General features: G+C 43.3%; 2 protein-coding genes across 3 annotated transcripts in view; one reads left to right on the top strand and one right to left on the bottom strand.

Annotated features, from left to right (window-relative positions):
- The window catches only part of MEAK7 (MTOR associated protein, eak-7 homolog), a 672,801-nt gene that overhangs the window by 365,852 nt on the left and 291,302 nt on the right, over positions 1 to 15,647 (top strand). The gene's annotated exons all lie outside the window — the stretch shown is intronic.
- USP10 (ubiquitin specific peptidase 10) overlaps positions 1 to 15,647 on the bottom strand; it is an 81,370-nt gene that overhangs the window by 10,732 nt on the left and 54,991 nt on the right. For both annotated transcript variants that reach the window (XM_050773614.1, XM_050773615.1), the window contains exons 5-11: positions 10,361 to 10,452; positions 9,693 to 9,802; positions 9,218 to 9,273; positions 8,890 to 8,993; positions 6,044 to 6,143; positions 4,876 to 5,053; positions 1,545 to 1,710 (exon numbers count right to left, since the gene is read on the bottom strand). In XM_050773614.1, coding sequence (XP_050629571.1) covers positions 1,545 to 1,710; positions 4,876 to 5,053; positions 6,044 to 6,143; positions 8,890 to 8,993; positions 9,218 to 9,273; positions 9,693 to 9,802; positions 10,361 to 10,452 — 806 coding nt within the window. The remainder of the gene's footprint in view (positions 1 to 1,544; positions 1,711 to 4,875; positions 5,054 to 6,043; positions 6,144 to 8,889; positions 8,994 to 9,217; positions 9,274 to 9,692; positions 9,803 to 10,360; positions 10,453 to 15,647) is intronic.

Genomic DNA, 15,647 nt, shown 5'->3' with positions numbered 1-15,647 from the left:
TAGGACAAACCATTCTTTCTTCACTACCATCTAACAACAGGCTGACAACTGCCTATGCCTCAATCCCTGCCCTCACACCACCACCCCTACCAGCCCACCCCAGCAAAGTCAAACTGTAATTGCAGCAGAAGCAAAAGAGAAAAACAGACACATTACAAAAGGGTCTTCCCTAGGTAGCCCACAGAAAGGCTGACCACCTCCCCAACAGCGTGGGTGGCCAAAGACTCCCATAGTTGGCTCAAGAAACAGTGTAAGCAGAGTGGAACAGCAGCCAGGGCCAGGGAGCCATCTCTGGAGTTGCAGCTGCCACAGAAGAGAGCCTAGCCGACAGTCATCCAGACTCAATGCACAACTGAACCACCCAACCAACCTCCCCAACACAAATACCACTTTTTCCCTCTCTCTCTTCCACGAGGTCCACCGCCAGACTCTTCTTAGCTCATTCACTGAAGTCAACTACCAAATTTCTGCCTCGGGCTCCTACGGCTTCTATTTTTTAAACAAAATCGCCCACGAGATGCAAGTCTGCAAATACGGCAGAAGATTAAGCGTAACTTCTACAGTTCTCCCCCAGAGCCTGGGTGGACCAGTCCACAGCAGGACACCCCTGAGGTGCTAAGGGTCCCGATGTCCTACTTTGCTCTTTTTGACTCAGAGCACGCAAGATAAGCCAAGGATAGATCCATCCCATTCATACAATGTGATGACAAGTCTTCTACGCTGAGGCATCTTATTTTACCTTGTAGCTGCCATCCACTGCTCATTATTCAAATATCGCTTTGCAGGAATGCTATGGATTGTCCATAATTATCAGCCTGCATTCATCTCCCCAGTGCATTTTTATGAATTCACTGCCACAACCTAAGATACATAACAGAGAAGACACTCTCTGCGGCAGAGTAGAAAACAGTCATAAGCCGGCACATCTAGATAGCCAGGAACTAATCAGCTCTCACAGGGCAGAATGTTATCTGTCTCGCCTGACTGAGTTGACAAGGACTCCACCAAGCTATGATCTGATAGTCTTAAATTCATGAAGACTGAAAGACTCAGGATCTTATCTTTTCCAGATCAAATCAAAGTAACAAGCATCAGAACAATGACTATATTATTTTTACAATGACCTGGAAGATCTACAATCAAATGCAAAACAGATGTGTTTGGAATCTCTTTGACATCCTAACTAATCTAATGAAAGTTGTACCCTACGGTATCATGAACATAAATAAGCTACTCGGCCTCTGTCAGACGTAGTATTGATGTTGTGATATGATTAGATTGCCAGAAAATTAAATGTAGCTCAAGATAAACAATCCAAAAGGAGATCATTACTTTGTGTAATATGATTTGGAGCTAAAAGAGGCCCTTGGGATCATGTTTCAACCATTTCATTGTAAAAGCATAAAAACTTTCAGTACAAAACGGTTAAGCAACTGATTTGAGAGGCGAAACTCAGATCCATTTCCCCTCATTCCTAATGCTGTGTTCTTTCCACCAAACCAGAGCACCTCAGTAGAAAGGTTCAAAATCAAGTGTGAACATACCTCTTGTTTGGTTTTTGTGGTATAACCTTGGACAGATTCTCTTGCCACCAAGCTCTCCAGGGCATCCTGGACTGTGCGTATCTTGTCAGACTGGATATCCAACTGCAACGTGAAAAATGGCTGCAAAGTGGCAGATTCTTTTGAACTCTGCTGGTAAACCACAGACCTAAGAATTGAAAGCAAAAACAAAAAAATTAAGAGACCACTCCTTGCCACTTTCCCTTAAGATTAACCAAGAGGAATAAACACTGAAAATAAGATTATTCAGTATCACTTTCAAAAGACCACAGAGAAAAGCCAAAAATATACTGAATTTAAAAATAATTCTGCTGAATAGCACCTCCTTAGTATTTCTAACAACTAAATCTACCAGTTGATAAATGTTCCCAGCGCCAGTGCTCTGGAAGAAAACATATTTCATTTTCCAAATTCTTTCACCTCCTCTCCACACTGTTATTTACTGCACTAGTTCACAAACGCAGCTACCCTGCCATGGCCTCAAAATGCCGATGCTTTCCATTTTCTCCAAGTATCATAGCCTGTTCTAATAAAACAGAGGAAATCCCAAGGTAAACAGAGGATTGTTAATGGCATTTTCCTCCTATAAAAATGTCTTACAAAAAGAAGAAGGGGAGTAGGGTGTGTAGAATAAAAAACAAGTTAACATTCCAGGAAAAAAGGCTGCCATCCTTCCAAGAAGGGTGCCAATTTGACCCTGTTTTCTTAGCTGGTTTTTCACTTCATTTTTTTTTTCTTTTTCTAAGTTTTTCTGAGTAAAAATTGTGTGTTCGGCCCATCTCTCATTTAGCCTCAGCAAGGGAACATGCCAGGGGTTCAACAAGGGCTTCTATTTCTGCAGTCTCAGTGACCTAGTTTCTAAACGGAATAAAATGGGTGTGGACAGGTACTCAGGCTTTCCAGAACAGATGTGGTGAAGAGCTCGCTAAAAGCTTTTCTGTCCAGGGTTTAATTAGGCATCTCCATGCTCCTTTACAGTATGAAGACTTCAGTGACAACAGTTCCCCTGGTTCCAGAGAGGGATACAGTAGTGGGGAAAGCTCTCGTGAGAGCTGGTAGAGAAATCAACAAGAAGCCCTCTTGACTCAGTGGTCCTGTGTCTTAGCAAAGGTGGCACCGGGGAAGAAAGGTCTTCCTGGGGAAACTGAAAAACATCCGAAGAGGCTGAGTTTTAGAAGAAAATCTTTCAATTGGTGTGAATAAAGAATCATGCTTCATAATGGCTGAAAAGAAGTTCCTATGTTGTAAGAATTCCTTATCTTTGCTTTACTATTTTTCAAAAAGAAACATCAACAACCAATTTCAACACAGAGAACCCTCAGAGGATGTAGCTAGCAGCCATGACAGAGCCATTCAATCTGAGGCAGCAAGTCCTCCAAAGTGGATGCTGGTATTTTCCACTGGTTACTCTTAGACAAATTTGGGATCTTTGAGTATGCTGACCCTCTGCGGCCTTGAAATTCTGATACCCGACCTCTGCACGAAAACCATGTTCCTGATGCCTCCATTTGAGCTGTCCTTTCATCCTTCTCTCCCATCCCGAGGGGGTGTTCCCACAATCCTAAACCAGGCTGCTGGGCTGAAGGAGCAAAAGGCACAGCCGCCCCTCACTGCTGCACACTAACCTGGACCTTGGTGCCTCCCTGCCAACACCACATGTCCCAAGGAACCATAGGCAGTGGTCGGGGCTAGGCGTTTCCCAGGCGACAACTGACCACACAGCTGCCGTGGACACCCCACAGAGCACCAGAATAGAAAGGGGTCCCTTCAGACTCCCTTCACTCTCTAGCTCACCCGGTTCCAATCAGTTCACAACAGCCGAAAAGGGAAACAACTGTCTGTGGATGGGCCAATGGATAAAGAAACTGGTGTATATATATACAAGGGAATACTATTATATATACAAGGGAATACTATTATATATACAAGGGAATACTATTCAGCTGTAAAAAAGACCCTGCCATTTGCCGCCAACACGAATGAACCTGGGGAATGTTATACTAAGTTATAATAAGTTAAATAAACCAGACACAGAAAGAAAAATATTGCATGGTCTCACTTATACATGGAATCTTAAAAAAAAAAAAAAAAAAAAAAGACAAAACTACAGAGATAGGGAAAACAGTGGTTCCTAGGGGTGGGGAGTGGGAATGGGAGATGTAGGTCGAAGGACACCAAGTGGTAGCGACACAGGTGAACAGGCCTAGAGATCTGATGTGGAACATCGGACAAGAGCTCCTCATAGTGCACCGTATTTGGGACTTTTGTGAAATGGGTAAACAGCTGCTCCTGCCATGTGCACACACACACAAGGGTAACTGTGATGGGGAATATGTTTATCTGCTTCACTCTAGCAACTATTTTACTATCTCTATTTCGTAATATCTTGTGTATACTTTAAATATACACAATTTATTAACATAAATAAATGAAATTCCTCCAGATACATTAATTTCTGCTCTTACCAAAACACATGGTTTGACTAGCCGGGTTTTTTTGTTTTTTTTTTTTGACACAGTCTCGCTTTGTCACCCAGGCTGGAGTGCAGTGGTGTAATCTTGGCTCACTGCAACCTCTGCCTACTGGAGGCGGTTTTAATGTTGCAAGTTTTAAATGTTGATGAAGTCTAATAAATATATATATATTTTTTTCTCTTATGGTTATTACTTTTTTATGACCTAACTTATGAAACCTTTGCCTACCCCCAAGTCATGATGATATTCTCCTATATCTTTATTTTTTTCTTGAGACAGAGTCTCACTCTGTCACCTATGCTGGAGTGCAATGGCACAATCTGGGCTCACTGCAACCTCTGTCTCCTGGGTTCAAGCGATTCTCCTGCCTCAGCCTCCCGAGTAGCTGGGATTACAGGTGCCCATCACCATACCTGGTTGATTTTTGTATTTTAGTAGAGACGGGGTTTCACCATGTTGGTCAAGCTTGCCTCGAACTTCTGACCTCAGGTGATCCACCCTCCTTGGCCTCCCAAAGTGCTGGGATTACAGGCAAGAGCCACGGCGTAGGGCCAATTAGCTGGCTTTTCTCTTACTCCCTAGCAATGAGCAGCTGAACTTGACGGAGCAGAAGTGAGGAGCTCCCTGTCCTTTGCAGACATGCGCCAGCAGGCAGAGAATGGGCCGTGGGGGCTGACTCGGGAGGCATCAGGAAGTGCAAGAGAAGAGCAGGCAGGGGAGCAAGATGCAAAACATCATGTCCAAGAAGTCTCAAGACAAGCCTCACACCTTCCCCCCTTCACTAACGTGGCGAACCCCCGGAAAAGGCAAATATTAAGTTATTCTAGAAAAGCACAAACCTGATGTGTCCACCAAAAATGCCGGTGATTGGAGTCTGAACAAAATCCGCCTGGCGGGTGACGGAAGTCTTGTTCCGGGGGCCCACTTGCTCCCACTCGTCCTCGCTTCCTTCACCTTGTTCTTCCTGCTCTTCTTCAGTGACTGAGTGGTTTTTGGGGCCATTGGAAATCGTAAGTTCTGAAAAGGAGAGCATCTACTTAGACTACTATTTACAATAAGAATAGCAAAAAATAAAAAGGCACAGATCTGTCAACTATAGCTTTGAAAATGAAATCAAGGTGTGTTCTACATTAAGAGCCACGGCAACCAATCATACAGGCGAAACGCCGCTGGATCCACAGCAACCAATCACAACAGGCGCAACGCCGCTGGATCCACGGCAACCAATCACAACAGGCGCAACGCCACTGGATCCACGGCAACCAATCACAACAGGCGCAACGCCGCTGGATCCACGGCAACCAATTGCAACAGGCGCAACGCCGCTGGATCCACGGCAACCAATCGCAACAGGCACAACGCCGCTGGATCCACAGCAACCAATCGCCAACAGGTGCACCACCACCGGATCCTTGCTTACATAAACTCCTAGAAAAGACACTCCTGGGATTGACTGGAGAAATGTGAAGATGCTCTGCAAAGTCGATATTACCATGTCATTACAGTTGGTTTTCTCAGTTAGATAAGGGACTGTGGTTATGCAGGAGTGGATTCTCAGGGGATGCTTTAGCACCTGGGATGAACTAGACTGTTAGCTGCAACTTAACTTTGAATCATTCAGGGAAAATGTATGCGTATGTATGTATATATGGACGGATAGATAGGACAGATATAGTACATATATATACAGTGTGTGTACAGCATCAGAAAATATGCTTAAAACTACACTCAGCAATTATAAAGGTATTCATCAAACGATTCTTTCAGCTTTTCTATATGCTTGATCATTTTCCTAATTAAAAGTTGAAGGAAGATGGCAGAAGTTCGGGATAAACTGTAATTTACCTAAATATAACCTTCTCGATAGTGTAAGTTTTCGTAAGGAATAAATGCTATTTGAAGGGAAAACAACTGAGGGGCAGGGAAGCAACATAACATATGAGCATGCAACGCTTGTTTACAGCGAACTCTTGCACAACTCTGTGGGGCAAGTGGACCATAACCTACTTTCATTATTTGGTGAGAGAAGCTTCTTTAGGTTCAACATTTCCTCATGAAGTCCATTTAGAATGAAGCCTAAGTATTCCTCAGCATCTTCTTGTCGACCCTGAAAAGGTCAAATATAATCACTTTAGTGTGAACCGATCACTGTCCAAGGCCTGCAGGACATACAGTACTTGCAAAGTCCAATCATGCCTCCTCTGAAATGGAAGATGTAAAGTATTTCCAAACAATGACATGATGACATGGGTTTTCCTTGCATAGCTGAAATCCCAAGAGTGGGAAGAAAAGGAGAAACAGATTAAACACATATCTCTAAATGGGGATTTTTATTATTTATACTTTTCTATATTTTCGAAATTTTCTTCAATAAATATACATTACTTTTTTTTTTTTTTTGGAGAAAAAGTCTCACTCTGTCACCCAGGCTGGAGTGCAGTGGTGCAACCTTGGCTCAGTGCAACCTCCAGCTCCCGGGTTCAAGCGATTCTCCTGTCTCAGCCTCCCGAGTAGCTGGGACTACAAGTGTGTGCCACCATACCTGGCTAATCGTCGTATTTTTAGTAGAGACGGGGTTTCGTCATGTAGGCCAGGCTAGTCTCCAACTCCTGACCTCAGGCGACCTGCCTGCCTTGGCCTCCCAAAGTGCTGGGATTACAGACATGAGCCACCACACCCTGCCACATTGACTTTATCACAAAAAAGTTACTAAAAAAAAAAAAATTCTGTCTTGGGTAAACAAAATAGAAGACGAAGAACTAGATGTCTAGGGCCAGTTCACTGTTCAACTACTGTTACCACTCAAGCAGTGAACTAAGCAGCCCTATGTCTGCTTCTGTCTGTCTTTGATGATGAACAACTACACGGGAAAGAACTCAAACTATATGTGGAAAAACTCCACTGATTTAAAGCGTTAGCTGTTTTACACATACATCAGCAAAATCATTCACAGATGAGTCACCCAAGAGTTTAATAATCCCACATCAGGAGTGTTTGATTCTGTTACTTATCATCAGTTCATATTTCATTCTTCACAGCACAACTGCCTGTTCCAAGGCCCTGCAAATTGTTCTGTCTGAAGCATCTACTGCATTGAAGTTTACTTGCCCTCTACAAATAGTAGATGTGGACAGCAGCTGTTCACGTGAGTGCATGCTCTGCACATGTGCAGCAAAGGGCAAAAATTGGCACAGCCAAAGTGTGCTGAAGACTTTTCACAGCAGGCCTGGGTGGCTCTCCTTGGAAAGGCCTGCTTGCAACGTTGGCTGGTGTCTGGGAACTTGGTTTTCAGCAAGGTCCCCATCAGTCCAATAACTGATATGGGATTCTGCCTAAACCTGTTTGTGCAAGCAATGTGCTTTCTGCTAACACTTTTGCTTTTGTTTTGGGAGTTTGGACTTTTGGTTCCAGCTAGGCAGATGGTACCTATGGGACCAGCCCTCAGTAAAAACTCTGGACCCGGAGTCTGTAATGAGCTTCCTTGGGAGGCGGCATTTCACATGTGTGCTCACAGCCTCGTGCTGGAGTAGTTAGGCGCAGCCTTCTGGCTGCACTGGGAGAGGAGTCTGGAGGTTTCCTTTAGGCCCTGCCTCATCTGTCCTTTCCCTTCCTGACTCTGCTTTGCATGCTTTTGTTGTCATAAACCATAGCCACAGGTGTACCAGCTTCTGCATTTTCTGAGTTCTTCCTGTGAATCACCCAAACCTCAGGGTGGTCTTGGGGAGCCCAACACATCCCATATTAATGTCACCTTTAAAAGATGCTTTTGTTCACAGCATTATCTCTGTGTATGATCCTAGAGGGCTTCCTGAGCACCCACTTTATTTTGCCTCCACCTGAGCTAGGTGGCCCCATCTGGATTCTAAGGCACCTCTGTATCTTTGTACTTCTCTTGTTGACTATTCATTTATCTCCTTCCCTCACTGAGGGCAGAGGGCACACTTTATTCCATTTCTGCATCCCTAATACCATGTTCCCATTACTTGGGAAATAATTCCAAGCCAATACCAAAAGCTGCATTATAAGCATTTAAAGAGCTTAAAAATCGATGCTGCCCCTGGTGGTATCCTGCTGCGATGCCCTCGACATTTACTCTTCTTCAAAGCAAGGAAGATTCAAGTAAACTTGACTTAAATAGCGTTTTCTCTCTGAATACATCTCTCTAAGCATCATTTCAACTGCTTGTACTGAGTCATCACCAACTCAGTCTGGGAGGAAAGAAATGCTACAGTAAACTGTGCTAAGGGTGGCTCAATTCACTCTCAACAGCCCCAGGGCCTTTTATAAGGGCGCCCTGGCCCCTTGGTCCCATGCCTGTAGTAACAAAATACATGATTTTAAAAAAAATTTAGGTAAAGGAATCAAGTACATCAAAGAGCTACTAAAGCGTGTAAGTATGATGAAGACATAAGCTCTTCTGAATACTGCCATCATTCCAGGCCCAATGCACTCCACTCTACCCCAGTGGCATATAGTGCAGTGGTTAAGAGAGCTGTCTTGAAAGCTGGGTTCTGCCATGCACATTAGCTATATGACTTCAGACAGTGGATTCACTTCTCTTAATTGTAACAAGGAGACTATAATCATACTTTATTCACAGAGTCAACTAAGTTAATATACGTAAAGTACTGACAGCAGTGCTTGGTGCACCATAAAACCTGAGCAAGGTCAGATGATGAAGAGTGTGAGCAAGGCCACTCTTCAATTCATCCAAGCAATGGACTCTATTATAAACCTACATCTACTTACAGCGCTGGAGACAGAGGGCAAATATCGAATAAGCAACAGTTACCACACAAATACTGGAAAAAAAGGTAACACTTGATCCTAGCGACATGAGAGAAGTCTCAAACCTTTTCAGACAGGCTTGACTTGTTAACTGTCAGGAGTCTGTAAATATATGTGGGCTCAAAGGCAGCTCCCGGGCGAATGTCCCTCACGATTTTATCTCCAAGAGCTGCAATGGAAACAGGACACAGGTTTTCCTAACGACAATGAAGTCACAAATGATGAAAAAAGCAACATCATCAAAATCCCCTACCCCCCACCCGGCTGAATGCTGAGAATGGCACAGGTGTACAGACATTTTCTTCCCACCATGAATGAATTTACCAAATTTAAGTCATCTGTCCCCATAACTCCCAATATGTAAGAGCATCAACAAAACTCATTTTTACTAACCTTGTCGGGGTTTTGGAGGTACTGGCATATTAGTAAACTCATTCATTAGCCGAACACTAAACATGGGGAAAAAACATTAAATAGTGCAGTTTTAAACAGTATATATATACTTTCACTAAAGACCTTTGATGGCTAAGTAGAATATCAGCTATACGAGTATAGTAGATTTTAGGTAACCAATGCTGTAATAGCTAGTGAACTCAAGTCTTTTCTATATGCATTTTTGGTCTATTTTAAGTGATATATGCTGGTAAACACTAAAAATATTTTCTACTGAATCTAAAGAACACAAATAATGCTGCAATTCCATTTCTGGTTAACTTCCATATAAAATCACGAACAATCTATTTTTATAAAAGACAGAATTATAGGACTCACTGGCAGGAAATCAAGAGCTTTACTAAACTATTTCAATTCTAATTATCAGAGGGGAAAAAACCCCACCACATAACACATCTTTCACCACCTTACTTACAAGCTGTCTATCATGGGTGTTGACGTACAAGGCCTTTGCACTTTGGAATACAGAGGAATGAACTTCATCAGGTGGTACATCGGCGGGCAAGCAACCAGTGCCTGCAGTGTCTACATAGTGGCAGTAAGGAAGCGTAAAGGAATGAAACAGACACACCACATTTCCTAAAGGCACGTTTAGCACAAGAACATCTCTGAAAACCTAAGTAAGCTAAGGACATTGAACTACTTAGACACGTCACCACAAAAAGGAATAAACCAAATCATTACTAGGGTAACTTTCCTGTGATGTCCATATGAGGATCTACGAAGCAGTCAATCGTTTGTATTCAAGAACTTGACTTATCCAAGATAGTTCAATGAGTTAAAACCAAATTTCCAGTTGTAAGTGGCTGCTCTGCCCTATGATCTGTAACCACTCGAATGAGAGTCAGCTTGTCTGCAGCCCTCATTCATATGCCAACAGATCCTCTCTTTTAGAGGGAGACGGACTGCGGCCAGGAATAACGCTGTTTATAAGCAAGGTAGGCGGACCGAGTCATAATAAACCAGGCTTGGGGATTCAAATGTAGGGCTAGATGGCCCACGGAGGCTGAACTAAGTCCCATACACCCAAAGGAGGGAGAGCTGCAACACGCTGGCCTTGCGGACGGCGTCCAGGAAGGATACAGCATTAATGTAGCACCAGTTCCCTTTATTGATCAGCCCGCGGGGTTGCAACGACACTGGTTTATGGATTAGGGTTACATTCTCCAGTAACTCTGAAAGAGGGAAGAAGCATATTTCAGAAATCAACGACATCTAGTGAAGAATATTCAAATCATTTCATATGCTCTACTCTGGGAGAGCATTTAAAATCCCTTCAATAAAGCACAAATCCAAAGAAAATGCATACTGTTAAGGCTTCATTCAGTTCAACATCAAGTACACTATTTAATTAAAACTTTTCTGAAATTAATCTTTTCCCTCAAACAGCAACATTTAATCTTCCTGGGGGGAACAGAATTAGGGAACACAAGAACTACCTATTTTAATGAGAAACAAAAAAATGTGAACACAGTAACATTATTAGAGAATAGATTTGAGAGATACAGCCTTTTTTCCTTAAACACTGTTAGCCAGGTGTGTCTCATTAGCAGCAAGGTGTCTCAGACACTAGACAGAAAGATGTCTGGGCAGAACCCGTGTCTCGGTCCTCTCTGCATCGCCAGCATCTAATGCTGACCCTACACATCACTGCGCATGTTCACTGGCTGTTCAGGGAGTCAAGATATTCCTTTCAGAGACAACAGTCTCCTACGAATTAAACTGTCCACTAGAAATCCAATTTAGCAACTGTTTTATACGCTGTAATTCCCTTATTCCATTCACAAACACGCTGCTTAGCCTCGGGTTCACCCTGAGTGGACATCACTCTTTTTCTGTATTAAAACAGCTGCGAATGTCATCTTTATAGAATTAACCATCAGAAATGCTTTAAAACAAGGTCTCCCCCTGTCCCACTATGAATCTTCTAATGGTGATGGCTACAATTTATAAACCCTTCCACACTTAGCACGTTCTTTACAATTTACAAATGTTAATTGGCTGGACTTAATCCTTAGTAATCTAGGAGTACCACCACCTTGCCCCTTTCACCAAAAAAGAAACTGAGGCTCCCAAAGACTAACTAACTTACCTGTGATCACACAGGAGCCAGGTAGCATAGCCAGGGCCTCAACTCCATAATCTGTAGCCAATCCACACTGTCTCCTTTACTTTTAAATTGTACACTAATCATAGAACCCACAAATAGATACACCTACTATGTACCAACAAAAATAAAAAATTCATTTAAAAATAAAGTACAATAAATAAACGAATTGTATATAGGAAAGAAAAACCAAAATGGCATACATGTGATACTAGCATCCACGTAAGACATGGCTCAAAAATAAGCTTTCTTTTCTAAACTACATTGTACTGGCAGATCCCAGACTTCAAGCACTGATCAAATGAAGAAATTAATTTGCAAAATTCCACACACACACACACACACACACACACACAAACACACACCCTCTCATTCCTTCCTTCCTATGAGAGTAAATGTCCTCTTCCTTCTAACTGAAGAAGCGTAGGGCATCATTTCTGCATAGCTCTTCTTCTGTAGAAAGGAAAACATTACAGATTCTGTGGAATGTGTTCAGTTAGACTAAGTGTGCAAAGCTCCTCTCTCTCTTAATATGGAATACAGAACTGGGCCTTGAAATAAACGAATAATGGATCAGTTACTAACTGAACCCCAAGCCTGCATGTGATGACACCCAGCAGAGACAGCGCCTGTCATGTGGGGGACACTGTGCTAGAAGCTTTATGTATATTATTCATAATTATCATAATAACCCTACTATCAGAGACAGCTACCACCCCCATTTTACGCATGAGAAAACTGAAGTCACATAACAGCTGAAATGACCTGTGAACCTGGGTCTACCTGACTTAAGAGGTTGAGCCCTTTCCTCAATATATAAGAGGCTTCACTTAACAATCCCTTTTATTCCATGGTTTCAGATACTTACTTTTCCCCACAGGCTTAAAATCTATTTACAGTGGATTTTTACATTTGTCTTTAAACCATATCATCATAACAGTCTATCATTTCTAGTGTGTGCCATAGAACAGCTACTAATATAATCGCAGTGTTAAAAATGTGCATTTTCAAATAACCATCAATGACGTAAAGGCATAGTGTCTCAAATAAAAACTCCAGCATGATTCCAACAAGTCTTCGCCATAGTATTTTTTTATCAAATGACATTTTTTTTTAACCTAACCTTAAGACTCAAAACCTGCTATCTTTCTAACATAGAAACCTTTGTTTTTTTGAGACGAGTCTTGCTCTGTCACCCAGGATGGAGTGCAGTGGTGCGATCTCGGCTCACTGCAACCTCTGTGTCCTAGGTTCAAGTGATTCTCCTGCCTCAGCCTCCAGTGTAGCTGGGATTACAGATGTGCACCACTACGCCCGGCTAATTTTTGTATCTTTAGGAGAGACAGGGTTTCACCATGTTGGCCAGGCTGGTCCTGGAACTCCTGAGCTCAAGTGATTCACCTGCCTTGGCCTCCCAAAGTGCTTGGATTACAGGCGTGAGCTATGGCGTGGGCACCAGGTAAGCAAGGAACAGAGATGAATGAGAGATGGTCCTGCCCTAGGCGAGCTCGCAGAACAGTGAAGGGACAAACTGTGATGTCCCTGGCTCCAAACACACACTGTACAGGCTAAGCTGAAGGGGTGTTGGGGGATGGGGGATGGGGGAAGGATGCTTAGCCGAATCCAAGGGCTGCAGAAACTCTAGAAAGGTCAGGGGCTGAAGACACCAAATGGAAGCTGAGGAAGAAGAGAGATACTAGAAGGTTCTCACTGGCTGGGGCAGCGGTGCTATCCAGCTAGAGCAGGAATACAACAGGATGAGCAGGTTATTTTTTGTTTCATGTAGTGATGAGTTCAGTTTTAGAGATGTTGGTAAAAGGTACCCAGATGACACCAGTAAATGGTATATTTATATCCAAAGACCAGCAAGTGACTGATTTTTTTTTTTTTTTTTGAAACAGTCTCACTCTGTCGCCCAGGCTGGAGTGCAGTGGCACCATCCTGGCTCATTCCAACCTCCGCCTCTGGGTCTCAAGCAATTCTTGTGCCTCAGCCTCCCAAGTAGCTGGGACTACAGATGTGTGCTACCACACCCAACCATAGTTATTATTTTAGAGACAGGATCTTGCTCTGTTACTCAGACTGGCGTGCAGTGGCGAGATCATGGCTCACTGCAGCCTCAATCTCCCTGGTTCAACAGATTGATAATTACACAAACATACGCACAGGTCCCCAGAGTACAGGGCTGGAAGGGTAGAAAAGCGAGAAGCATGCAGGGGCAGCGTGTAGGAGTGAAGACAGCAAATGGAGGCTGCTCAGTCAGAAGCTGGGCTGAGGAAGGAGACAGGATCATGGGGCGCAAGGAGCTAGGGATCCAGGAAGATGCAGCAGCAAAGTTTCTGGGTAGGAGAATGAGTGAAACAGCAACTTTGGTTTTCTTGACGATATGGGAGGAAAGGTCTTCTAGGGCAGAGTCAGGGTGAAGATGCCAGAGGTGGGTGAGACAGGGCTTGAAGACATTCATTCCTGTTTAGCACTGATACTGGAAGGAAATGAAGGAAGCCACCAGGGCCAGGCATACAAGATCTGCCTGAAACTTCCCTTCCTTGTTGACCCGTTCGAACAGACTCAAAAACATGCTTTAAGAGTGGAGGCTAACTTCACTCTTAAAAGGAAAGCAGGTGCAGAGCAATCAAGAACTGGCTACACTAAGCTCTGTCTGAAAACATAGCTTTTTTTTTTTTTTTTTGAGACAAAGTCGAGAGACAGGGTTTTTGCCACGTTGACCAGACTGGTCTTGAACTCCTGGCCTCAAGCAATCTGCCCGCCTTGGACTCCCAAAGTAGTGGGATTACAGGTGTGAGCCACTGTGCCTGGCCTCCTTTCATGTTCTTAACTGAGTTACGTGCCCAGAATAATCTGTATGGCATGGAAGCTTGACCATTCAATCTCCGTGCAATCAGAGGATATATAAATAAACTATAAACCGACTTTTTTCCAGCATTTATTTGTGAAACAGTGTGAACTGGTCAGACAGAAACCTTTAGTTTCTACCTCAACCATTCCCTTAAATCGACGCCAGCTTCCAGTTTGCTTATTTTGAGGCGCAGGCAGGTTAAAAAGCAGTTTCACGGTTTTTCTTCCACAGTATTAAAATCAAGTCTTCTAGCATCACCCAGTGGTTTGTTCAGTAACTGCAAGGAGCAACATTTCAGACACACACCTACAAAAGTCAATGAGCACCATCTCCGAAACAGCAGAACAAATGGACCCTCAGGAGATGTACTAGGGAATGTACTCCACCAGCTTTTCTTCAAGCCTTTGACAGTCTTTGAAAGGCCATTCTGGTACAATGTTGTTAAACGTAGAACAAACCTTTACAGACTTGGAAAATATAGAAGAGACACTGAACAACCTAGATTTTTCTTAATGATTATTCCGTTATTCTAGAAAAATTTTATCTAGTGGCAAGTCTTTCATAAACTAAAATACCGTATCATTCTGTTATTGGTCTCTTATAATGATCCTACATCCTAATTTCAGAGTAAGACCGACAGAAGGCACTCAAGATTCTCCACACTGTCTCCATGGTAGCCGACCTCATCACCGCCTGACATTAGTGGTATGTTGCTCAACAAAGTCTGCCCCATCTAAGGTAACAAGACTTGATGGCCTTCTGTGTCCTCAGCCTGTTACTGCCATCCCTACTAGCTGCATGAGGCCTCCCCTCCTTGCTTTCTCCCCTCAACACCCCTCTGCCAACGATCACTTCTCTCTACAAACAGCTGCCATCTGTTCCTTTCTGATCTTATGCCTCAGACTACCCTGAAGGCAAGGCCAATCATTACTCCAACTAGACAGTGCGTGGCATAGAGTAAGTTCTCATTAGACAGTAATACAGGATGAATTAAACATCTGGAGATTAAAGTTGTTGGTTATGGCAAATGACTCCATTCATATTTGTTAGAAATGACTCAACAGACTTTAAAGGTCATTTAGCTCCTGGTCCAGAAAGTCTAAATGACAGCTCCTGAGAAGACGCACAGTGAAGGGCAAGGGCCCAGGCACACAAACCAGGAAGACGGGGTTCACACCCCTCTGCCACTTCATTCATTTTGCAACCTGCGGCAGATCACTCCTCACCCGGAACAGATAAGGAGCTGCACCGTGCTCAGCTATGGCAAAGATGAGCACGCGTGTAAATACATGAGCAGACCACTCCCGGTATGACGGTCAGCTCATTACAGACGTCAGAATCCCCCCAAGGAAATAAAGAGCTAATAGAGGTGAAAGGAGAAGGGAAAAGCAAATTAATTTATGTAA

This window comes from Macaca thibetana, chromosome 20 (genome assembly GCF_024542745.1).
Source record: "Macaca thibetana thibetana isolate TM-01 chromosome 20, ASM2454274v1, whole genome shotgun sequence".
In the NCBI taxonomy this organism is placed as follows: domain Eukaryota; kingdom Metazoa; phylum Chordata; class Mammalia; order Primates; family Cercopithecidae; genus Macaca; species Macaca thibetana.
Note: the sequence above shows the minus strand (reverse complement) of the source record. Positions and strands in the feature narration are given on the sequence as shown.